The sequence below is a fragment of the Mesocricetus auratus genome, unplaced genomic scaffold (assembly GCF_017639785.1).
Source record: "Mesocricetus auratus isolate SY011 unplaced genomic scaffold, BCM_Maur_2.0 Super-Scaffold_100691, whole genome shotgun sequence".
In the NCBI taxonomy this organism is placed as follows: Eukaryota; Metazoa; Chordata; class Mammalia; order Rodentia; family Cricetidae; genus Mesocricetus; species Mesocricetus auratus.
In genome coordinates this window covers 34895291-34907147 of record NW_024429267.1, presented here as the reverse complement: position 1 = coordinate 34907147, position 11857 = coordinate 34895291, and the positions used below count along the sequence as shown (strand labels likewise).

At 41.0% G+C, this 11857-nt stretch overlaps 1 protein-coding gene across 5 annotated transcripts in view; it reads left to right on the top strand.

The window, feature by feature from the left end:
- Position 1: 1 nt before the first annotated feature.
- Rasa2 (RAS p21 protein activator 2) overlaps positions 2-11857 on the top strand; it is a 104123-nt gene continuing 92267 nt past the window's right edge. Inside the window, exon 1 of one of the 5 annotated variants that reach the window (XR_005874688.1) lies at positions 2-199. Coding sequence is in view for 1 of the 5 variants with exons in the window: in XM_005080728.4 (XP_005080785.1) it covers positions 64-199 (136 nt within the window). In the remaining 4 variants the exon portion in view is untranslated. Of the gene's footprint in view, positions 200-448; positions 554-11857 lie in introns of those variants that run through there. The other 4 variants (XM_005080728.4, XM_040739624.1, XM_040739626.1 and 1 more) reach the window with 4 other exon arrangements.

The window sequence follows — 11857 nt, the reverse complement described above, 5'->3', positions numbered from 1 at the left end:
CGCTGGGCTCCGCCTTGCCCGGCTACGCAGGCGGTAGGACTGCGGTAGGGGCCGGGCGGCACCATGGCGGCGGCGGCAGCGCCTGCTGCTGCGGCGGCTTCTCCCGAGGCGCCGGCCGTCACGGGCAAGGCAGAACCCGAGGCGGGGGACGAGGATAGTCGTGAGGTCCGAGTGCTGCAGAGCCTGCGCGGCAGGATCTGTAAGCGGGGCCGGGGGTGGGCTGAGGGGACCCCGGGGCGGCGCGGCTGAGGGTGGGCGGCGGGCGGGCGCGGGGGTGGCGACGAGGCACGCCCGGCACTGGTGAGACTGGATGGGGGTGTGTTGGGGGAGGCGCCGCGTCGACGGGACGGCGCGGGTCGGGGCTCCCCTCGGAGCGAGCGGGGCGGGGAGCTGCACGCGCGGGCGGGCGGGCGTGAGGGGCGCTGCCTGAAGCGCGGCCTGGACGCGGGAGCCCCGGGCACGGCCGGGGGCGCGCCGAGTTTCCGGCCTCCCTCAGACGCAGGCCTGCGGGCGGCCGCGGACGACGGGAGCGGCCCGAGGTGGGAGCCCCGTGGTAATTACAAGGGAGGCGCGGCTGGAGGAGGGAGCCAGGCCGGGGCGGGGCGGGGCCGGGCGGCGGGCTGAGGAGGGGGTGCGAGCTCCCTGGGGCTCCCGACATCCTGCGAGCTTGAGCCGGGGGCTGGGGGCTGCGGAAGCCGCGGCCCGGGGGCTGCTGGGCGCGGCGAGGCGAGGCGCGCAAGCGAGCGGGACGCCCGAGAAGCACGGGCCGGACACCTGCGCCCGCCCCCCCTTGCGGCGGCGGTGGCGGCGGGGACTTGAATCGAGAGACGGCGTGACTGTCAGGGACTCTGGGCAGGATGTAGTGGCTTCCTGTGAGCAGGTCTCAAAACACAGTCATCCAGTCCGCTTAATTCTTCCCCGTGCGTTTGTTACTTTCGTGAGAGCCGCACTGATGAGTATAGAATCTTTCTCAAGACAGGCCAGTTTGATTGTCATTGTGATCCTTAGCCTTTAAATGACCCTTTGAGATTTCATTGACCCCCCCCCCCCCAGCTTATTTAGACGACCCCTTTTCACTGTTTGAAAGACAATAAAACTTACTGTTACTTTTGTTGAAAAAATTTTTCATTCAGTATCCTTAAATTGGAATCATACTCCATGCTGTCTCCTAAATCCATGACTGTGAAAGATACTTTATATTTTGTGTTAGAATGGCTAGTACTGCTCTTAAGCAGAATATACATTTTTTTCTTAAATATTGATACTATAACTTATTTGGGATTTGCCCACATTTTTTGAGGTTACCTCCTTTCAAGGATTTGGAATTTTAGTAAAACCCCAGGAGCAAACAGAATAGTTGTCACTTTTTATTCCCTTATGTGATCCTGGGACTTTTAATTAAGACGTTTTAGATATTAAAACTTGGAAAATTACACTAGAGCAATGGATGTTTTGGGAGTGTTAAATTCCCAGTATTTTAAGTTACTTTCTTAGAGTATAAAGTTTTCACAATTTATATTTCTTACACTTAATATTTGCATATGTGTAATTCCTGGGGACAGCCAAATGAACTAGAATTTCCTCCCCCACTGATCTGGTTTTCCAAATATTTGCTACTTTGTTATTTTTCTGTGAATATTAGACACTGTCTGTGGAAGCCTTGATGATCTATAAAAGCAGATTGTGTTATGGGGTGACATGCACTGTTGAAGTAGAAACTTGGGATTGGACTGTTTCTAAAAGGACTTAGTCACCATCTGCTTTGACCTGCTCCATAGCAAAGGTTCTACAAACAGTTTGGCAAAAACATCACTTCGAGAGAAATTTGGGTGCAAATTAAAAAACAAAAAGCAAAACAAACATGCAAAAAATGCAGCTTGGTTCCTGTGATTTAGGGTCCTGCTGCCCAGAAATTGACTTAAGTTCCTGGGAATGTTATTTTAACTAAAGCTAAAGTATTACACTTGCTTTCACCCTAGACGGTTTATTTTTTTAATTGTTCAGCTTATAGCTCGGGTCCTGGTGTGACTGTTTCACAAAGAAATATATCTAAATAAAGAATACCCCTCCCATTTCTCTGTCCTTCTTTTAGCTGGTATAATCTAGGGTTGGTTGAGCTTGGGAACCTTGGGAGGAGATGCCGTCCTCTGTTTCTGAAACTGACATGTGGGTTTTGTAAGGTAAGGGCTGAGAATTGACAAAAGCAGTAGCAGGTGTTAAAGTCACAGAAATGGGGTGATAGTGGTCTGACAGTGACCATACTCTGGGGATGGTGATGTACCTATGCCACCATTCCTTTACACCACACTGAGAAACTTTGGGGAGGACCTGATAGTTGTCTGTTGGCCTGGAGATGTACTGTCCGAATCAAAACTGCTGTTTGGGGGCCTCTGGTCTACAGAGTTAGAGTTCTAGACAGCTGAAAAATCCTGAGAGAAAACATTCTTATTCTCATTCTTGGCATGTCAACTCTGAATCAGCCCAGTGGAAAGTGAGGATGGGTTGGTACATATATTGTTTAAGTTCTAGAGATAGATAATAGTCCACACCCTTCTTCAGGTGTTTCATTCCTAATTTGTTTATGTCCCATAGATTTCACAAGGTGTATAGATAGTATCAGATTGGTGGATCAACACCACTACAGGGTGGAGGGATGGCTCAGTTGGTAAAGTGCCTGCCCTCAGAGCCCATACAAAAAGACATGAGTTGGGGAGGGAGGATTTCAGCACATTCCTTTAACCCCAGCACTGGGAGAGTGTGGCCACAGGCAGATCCCTGAAACTCATTGACCTGGCCAGCATGGCCGAGAACAGCTTCTGGTTCATTGAGAAACCTTGTCTCAGATAATAAAGGTGGATAGAGATTCTCAGCACCCACATACATGGGCACCTGCATGCACATCTGCACACAGCCATACCAACAAATACACACACACAAACATACACGGGCACTTGCACACCAATCTGCACACAGCCTCTCTAACAAGTACACACACACACACACACACACCATTTCCTAGCTGCCTTTCCACATTCAGTTTAAGGCAATCTATTATTTCAGACTGTTTTTGAGTGGTCAGCTTCCTTAACTGTATTCAAGAGGCAAAGTCATTGGTTATCTTCGAATTGTCATCTGAGTTAGGAGTATTTTGGGTCTAACTACTTTGATGTAAGTGGTGTACCTAAAGGTAGTTTGTATGCCCCCCTAAACCCTATTTTCAGGTGAAAGAGGGGTTTTAGACTTTCTCCTTATATCTTCAGGCTTGATGTGACCTCCTTTTTAGTGCCACATTTTATTCAATCTACATTGTCCAAGTCAATTGTGACAGTTTTGAAAGGTTCCATACTACTTTATGCACAAGCTTTTTCACTCAGTCAGGTTCATAAAGGTACCAGCTGTGAAGATTTGTGTGCAATGAGGTGTGTGAAACAATGATTGTGACCCAAGAACTCACTTAGGATTTTGATATTTTCAGACCAAGAATGACTTAACCCTGTTTGACAAAGCAGAGAGCACTTAACAATGCTTAAGCTTAGGGGCCTGGTATAATTGGTCAACTGGGATTGAATGTACACTTAATTCCCAGCTTTTGTTCACACCTTTGTGTTTCTCTACAGTCTCATGTGTAAATTGTGAATAGTAAAAATATCTGTCTCACAGGATTGCTATGATGATACCCTCAACCCACAACCAAAAAAAAAAAAGCTGGGGTCAGCCATGGGCAGTCTCTTAGGAAGGAGTGAAGCAGGAGATAAAGCCTTATCTGATGCTCTTGTCCAACATGCACTAGCATTTCCTGGTGTACAGGGCTCACTGAAAGCAGAAAGCTGTGTTCTGCTTCATACTTTGTTAGGTAATATTCCTGTGACTTTAGGCAGTCCTTTACCCTGGAGCTTATCTTTGTCTTCTCTTTCTCATCTTTAAAGTGGGACTAGTGCTTTGTCACCAGTCATTTTGCTCCTGTTGTTTCCTCTGCCTGAGGGACCCCCCCCCCCGTATTTATGCCAGAGAACCCCTGCATACCCTTCAAAAGCTTGCTCCAGTAATCTACGTCTTTGAGCCATTTTGCCCTAATTTCCAACCATAGGGATTTGATGAAAAAAAAATGCAATTCATGAACATTTTCTTATCACAGAAATCATTTGTATAATGTTCCTGTTATACTGTGAACTCTTTCAGTTTAGTATTCGTTCTTTTTATTTTTTATTTTTGTTGTTGTTTTTAACAGCCTCATTAGAGCAGGGCAGACCTTTAGAAAATACCCTACCTCTCAGTGTCATCCTGAGGATAGTTTCACAGTACTACATGTGAACGGATTTCCATATTGCTGAACAAACTAGCAAGTGTTTTAATAAAGGAAAACTTCATGGATCTCTCAGGAAGTTCTTTTTTCTTTTCTTTTGAAAATTGGAATGTCCACTTATCTTAGATTTGAATTAAGGCCAAAGTTGCCTCCTTAGAAAAAGGGTTACAATTTTCTAAATGCTGACTTATTAATCAGAGTATTAATTGTTATCTGACTATATTCATGAATTTTGATATTAGTTGTTTCTGGAACTTAGAAAAGAAAATCTTAAAATCATAGTTTATATAGGAAGTGTTTTTATTTGGCACAGCAAGTTTAAATGTTTTGGTAATAAGATATAAATCAAGACATTTTATTGACTACCCAAGAGTTGAGAGGAAGAGATTTAAAGGGGATTATTCATGCTAATAATTCATTATTATCAGATTTTTAAAATGAGATGAGTACTTAATACAGGGATTTAAAGGATTTACTCACGCTAATAATTCATTATTGTCAGAAACTTGAAATGAGATGATGAGTTATTTAGGACAGAAGAAGAGTCCATCTTTGAGATGGCTAGAAACTGAGGAGAAAGGGATCTTTGTGAATCAGCTAAGCCTTTGCTTTGTGGAGGACAGGAGTAAACCTCAGTGAGTTCATAGAGGGGTTTTTGTAACTGAGAACGCTTTGAATAGTCCCATAAGTGACTGTGGAACTAATGTAGCTAGAATAAAACCATCATTTTTATCCTTTAATTATAGATCTTAATCCTATTTCCTAGATAATGTGCCTTATGAAATTATTTGATAGTAGCAAATTATGTGTTTTGCCTACTGATACATTTCTATACTCTTAAAAACTGGTAGTAAAGTTTTGTTGTATAGTCATGTATTACTGCTAAATTAAGGAACATTTTATGTAAATTAACATTTTATGATACCTAGTTATATGTGATATTTTAATTATCAAACACCTCTAGTTAAATTGGCTTCATTTGTGTGTGTGTGTGTGTGTGTATACGTGTGTATGTGCAGGTACAGGTGCATGTGTGTACATGTGCTTGTGAAAGCCAGGGAACAGTCTTAGCTGCTGTCCTCAGGAACACTGCCCATATCTCTTATAGCCTGGTGCCCAGTAATTAGTCCAGCAAGCTCCATGGATCCCTCTGTCTCTACCATCCTAGTGCTCAGATTACACACATGACTGCCCCCCCCCAACATTTTTGCCTGGGTTCTGGGGGTTAAACTCAGGTCCTCGTGTTTGAGGCAAGTACTTAACTCACTGACCTTTTCTCCTAGCCCCCCAAATGACATGTTATAGGTTATATCAAATATGAGGCGGGCAGTGGTGGTACATGCCTTTAATTCCACTCAGGAGGCAGAGGCAGGCAGATCTCTTGAGTTTGAGTCACACACAGAAACCCTGTCTTAAAAAACATGAAGAAACCAAAACAACAACAATAATGAAAAAAAAACCAGTAAACTATAGTTGGAAAATTTGTTACTTTGAATGTGATTCCTAATATCCTAAAAGTGCTGTTAATGATAGAATAACTAGGCAGTTTGAGGAGCCCCTGCTTCTTTACTTCAAAAACGAGTGTTTGGGTGTGTCTTTAAACACGTTTAGTTCTTTCATAGTTGCTTCATACAGTGAACCATTTGCTTTAAGATAATACATCAGACACCTTTGCTTTGATGGTTGAATTTGTTTTATATTTAATGCAGTACTTTTAAGAAATTTGCCTAAGATTTATTAGAGTTGTTTGAATCCTAAACATTTTTTTCTATGGCCAGTAATTAATTCAGTAGTAGTATGTAATATATATTTGAGTATCTACTAGAGCATATCAGTCTCTTGGGCTGTAAAGTAAGTCTAAGTTGTGAGTGAGATGAAAAAGTCTTTTACTCACTGTTTTATTCTAAAATTTACACTAAGCAGAAGTATACTTTTAGTCATTCTCTGCTTAGAGGATTATAAAATTTTAGAACTGGAAGAGAAAACATAACATTTGTCCTGTTCTTGTGTACATGAAGATATTCAGTGACCCAGGTGTCACACAGTTAATGACTTGTTGGACACTAGTGCACTTTCAGAGTTCTTTCTAGAATGCTATTGATTTATTATATTACTATGAATGTTGAAAATATACTACATTTAAGACATGAAGATTGCTTTACCTCTTTGATGGTTTTCAGAGTGGCAAGAGAATTTCATTGAGGTTTGTACACATGCTCCTCTGTTCCTGCTGAATGAAGAACTGTGTGTAGTGACAGGACTAGCCATGCAGCCAAAGTTGAGCTATGTGGAGACTGAACCTGGATGTTTATTCATTCGTGCCAGACTTTCTCTCAACTCTTTGCAGTCTTGACTCAGTGTCGCCTGTGTACTTTAAAAAGTTCTGATACCCAGACTCTAGAATCATCATTTTGAGGGTCTACCAGTTTAGTTTGTATCCTTTTAGAGATTAAGTAGTTGTAAACAATTGTGTATTGTAGCTTTTCCATCCCAAAGAAATAGAAGCAAAATATGCAGTGTTTCACATCTTTCTTTTTCAGTATAACTTGAAGATTTTTGTATCCTCATCTAAAATTAATGTTTATAATATTCATGTTTCATCATCTGGATATTGTATTTTACTTAACCAGTCACCTGTTGACTGACATTTGTTTCTTGCTTTTGCAATAGCAAATGTTGCGCGTGTGCCTGTGTGTAAAGAATAACTTGTAGGTGTTGGTTCTCTTCTTCCACCATGTGGGTCTTGCAGATTGAACTCAGGTTGTCAAGATTAGCAGCAGTGCCTTTACCTGATGAGTTTTCTCACTAACCCCCCATGGTCTCTTTTTGCAATTTTACAGATTTATATTTAATAATGAAAACATGAGTACAGTTGTCTGTAGGTGCCAAAGGAGTCAGAGGCAGTTGTGAGCCACCCTCTGTGAATTCTGGGAACTGAACCCAGGTCTTCAAGAGAAGCACGTGCCAACCCCATCATTTTAAGTTTAAAAAGTGAAACTTAGAACAATGCAATGGATTCCTATGTAGTTTGCCTGTTTGATTAGTTGCTTGTGCTAAAAATGTTGACTTTTCAAAAAGTTAATAACTTTCAGAGGGATGTTATATGTCAAGGTGCTGAATAATTTTGAACCTGTACATTTGGACAGACTTATTTATACGAAATTTCCTCAGTACATATGGGAAAGTAAACCTGTGTTTATTGAATATTTACTGTTTTCCAGGTATTGTGCTAGGATAGTTGCATATTTTGTTTGCTTCATTTCATGTAGAAGATTGTTGTTCTTACTTTAATGAAACAGCAACAGAAAGCCTCTTTAGCAGTGTTTAAGAGGACAAAACCAAGTCTCAGCACGTTTGTTGACAAGGTTCACATCTTTTCTCTACCAGGCTGCCTGTCTACCAGTGTAATGGAATAAATTCATTTCTGTTACAAGACATGGTGATTACCTCTAAATTAACAGTGGTCTAATGAAATGGATGGTCAATAAAGTTAGAATGTTGTAAATGCAGTAAAATGAGTTTGGGGATTCATAAAACAGTCTTTTGTTTTCCTTACTCTGCTCCTGTGGGTTTTGCTGCCTCCCCCTTCTCTCTTCTTCTGCCCCTCCCCCCTTTCTTTTTTTCCCTGCTTCCTTGTTTTATTGACATGAAATTTCACTATGTAGTTCTGGCTGGCTGGCTAGCCTCAAACTCTCAGTCTAGGTGGAGTGCTGGAATTGCAGGAGTGCTCCACCACACCCACTATTTTTTTGTGTTGTTTAATGCAGTTTCTTGCTTTTGAGTGGTTCTGCTAATAAATACACACCTTTTATACACATAGGGGTGTGTGTATCTTCTTTGTTATCAGGTGCTACTTTTTTGCTTTTGAAAAGTGACTGATAAGAATTCCATTACCAAAGATAACAGTTACATCCCACATAAGGCCTGTCTTGTGGCCCCAGGCTCTTTCAGCATCTGTCTTTAAGCCTTTTGCTTGCCATTCCAGGCTCTCTAGGTTGCCTTATGAGCCTTGCTACGTATCATGTAGCTGCAGGGACCAATGGCCTAGCTTAGCAGAGATTACACCATAATCTCAGTTTGCTTTCTCACCTTGCAAAGGGGTCTGTAAGAACCATAGAAACCAGCACACATTCAAAACTGACAGCATAAATGGGCAAGGCAAACCACAGGAAGATCTTTCTTGCACTTGGTAACATACTTGTATAGCCCATGGACACTTCCTGGCAATACCTTGTGAAATTCGCCTTTTCATGTACAGTAGTTTCCTAACTTCTTGTTCTAGACTAAGCTTCAGTCAGAGGTGATTAATATGATCACAACACAGATAACTGCAACAGTTATTATGAATTATCTTTGATCAGAACCTAGTGGCTTGGTTAAGGGAATTGTGTGTAGATGTTAATTTTTAAGAGTCTCTAGCTAGGCAAGAATGCTGATAGTTACTGTTTACTAGTACTTACTTTGTTTTAGAAATTGTGCCAAGTGCTTTACCACAGTTAATGTTCACAGTAGTCCTAAGCATTTTCTCTCTCTCTCTCTCTTTTTTTTTTTTTTTTTTTTTTTTTGGTTTTACGAGACAGGGTTTCTCTGTATTGTTTTGGAGGCTGTCGGTCCAGCCCGGCCTGGAACTCACAGAGATCCGCCTGCCTCTGCCTCCGGAGTGCTGGGATTAAAGGCGTGCGCCACCACCGCCGGCCTGAGTCCATATTTTTACATATTTAAATTTTTAACTTTGAAAGATTTATTCATTCTTATATCAAGTGTATGAATGTTTTGTCTGCATGTATGTATATGTACTGCGTATGTACCTCATACCCTCAGAGGGCACCAGATTTCTAGAACTGGAGTTATGGATGGATGTGAGCCATCATGTGGGTACTAGGGACTAAACTTAAGTCCTCTGCAAGATCATCAAATGCTTTTAACTGATGGACCATCTCTCCAGCTCCTATAGTATGTTTTTAAGTATATTTGATCTAGTCTTTGTTTTTTGGGGGGGATTGTAAAGATATGGTGACATTTACATATTGTCATATCTTCTTGCTGTGTAAAAGCTCTGTGTTTAGGTTGCCACTTCTGTTAGAAACATCCCATTTCATTCAGTCTAGTTAATACTAAATTCTCTCTGTATAGTATCTCTTCCATTTTTTTTCTTTCCTCGATTTCCTTTTTGTTACCTCAGTCAAGGCCCTTGTCAGATTGTCCTGAAGTAGACCACATGAAAACTTTTTTTTTTGCCTGGAGGTGGTGTCACATGCCTTTAATCCCAGCACTTGGGTGGCAGAGGTAGGTGGATCTCTGAGTTTGAGGCCAGCCTGGTCTACAGATCAAGTTCCAGGGTAACCAGGGCTACACAGAGAAACCCTGTCTCAACAAAAATAGAAAAAAAACAAACAAAAAGCCCCAAACTTAGTAACCCTTGCTAAAATTCTGTAACTTTCCATTTTAGGTTCTCTGTTGGACTCTCTCCTGTATCCCTCTAGTTCCCCCTTTCATCTACTTCCTTAGTTTTTATTATTCACTGTTGCCTTGAAGATGCTCCTCTGGTTGCTGGAGCAATTGTTCTTCCAGTATTAATTTCTGTATTTTGAAAAGTATGTATATCACTTGGAAGATCTGCTGTGAAAATTGAGTAAAATAACATGGCATTCTTAAAAAAATCTACTATGTAATATATATTAGTAAGTAAATGGTAGCTTTTATTATGGTTTGACTTGACTTTTCCCACTCCAAATAGTCTTTTTCTTAGTTTTATTTTGTTCAGGACCCTGACCTACTGTGATTGCCTTTTAGGGTTAATCCCTTTAGGATCTCTGCTGGCTCCTTTGTATTAAAGGTATGCTTTGAAGTAGGCTGGGGTTACCAGATCTCTTTCAGACAGGGATAGAGTCTCAGAACTACTATTTTAGAAAGACTCTTAAGAATACAGTGGAAAGACAATCAGACTACAGCTTTTGACTGTGATTTATTCGTTGATATTGTTGCTACTGATAATTTATTTCACAAAAAGAAACTATATTGCTTACCTAATAGGGTTGTTATACAAATCAAATGAGGCATTTGAGAAAATTCTTAGTTGTGGGACACCTAAATATTTAAGGGATAATTTATCCCAGTGGTGTGTTCTCCTAGGACGTACATAACACAGCCTACTGATAGAAATAGAAATATAATCAGAATGTTCCCCAAATGTGTACATAAACATATACACATATACATGCACATACACATCATATACACATATACATATACATACCAAAGTCTCTGTTGAGCAGCTTGATGTATAGTATTTTAGTGCTGGATACAATTTATATGGTAGGCTAGGAAGATGGCTCAGTTGGTAAAATGTTTGCTGCAAAGTCATGAGAATCTGAGTCTGACCTCCACAACTCACATAAAACAACCACCAAACAAACCATAGGTGTGGTGGTCTATGTTTGTAATTCCAGCTTGTGGGGGATGTGGGACAGGAGGATCTCTAAGACTCAGGGACTAGCCAGGTCTAGTCAAACTTGTTAGCTCCAGGTTCAGTGAGAGACTTTGTTCCCAAAATTAAAAAATTACATAGTAGGATCTAGGTACAAACAAGTCTCTCTGCCCACATAGAATTATTGTACAATCTACACAAGGAGGGCAAGTATTGAAATATATAACATTGGGGCTGGAGTGGTGGCTAGCAATTAAGAGCACATACTACTCTTTCAAAAGATTTGAGTTTGGTTCATAGCACCCATATTGGGTGACTCAACAACCTGTAATTCCAGCTTTAGGGGTATCTGTCACCCTCTTGTGGCTTCCATGGGCACTGCACTCATGTTTTCTCTCTCACTCACTCACTCAGACACACACACACACACACACACACACACACACACACACACACACGGCACTATCTGTCACCCTCTTGTGGCTTCCATGGGCACTGCACTCATGTTTTCTCTCTCACTCACTCAGACACACACACACACACACACACACACACACACACACACACACAGCACTTAAAAATTAAAATTATTAGAGTTTTAGGCCAGCCAGGGCTACTTACTGAGATTCTGTCTCCAAAATAAATTAATTAATTTAAAGTTACATGTGAAATTCTCCTTTGATTTAAGTTGATCTGTGTCAACACTCTAAAGGTTAAAAATAGGTCCTCTGTACACAGGGTACATTAATAAGTGTAAACAGGAGTGGGTACCACATATAATGACAGTATGAGAGTAGTCAAGGAAGACTTTGTTGAGAAGGTAGCTTCTGTATAAATCCATAAGGAGATGGGAAAAACATTTAATTTTTTTTAGGAGATAGTCACTTTTTGCCATTGTCAAAAAGTAAACGATTAAAAGCAAGATAATAAATACCAATGGAAATAATAACTGATAACAGAAATGAAAAAACTTCCATGTAAATGTCATCCATGAAAGGTCATCAGAATTTTAAAGTAAGATTAAAAATGATAATAGCTAAATATGGCCTGTATTCCCAGAACCTGGGAAGTAGAAGTAGGAAGACCAGGTGTTCAAGGTTATCTATCTATTCTTGGCTACAAGCAAA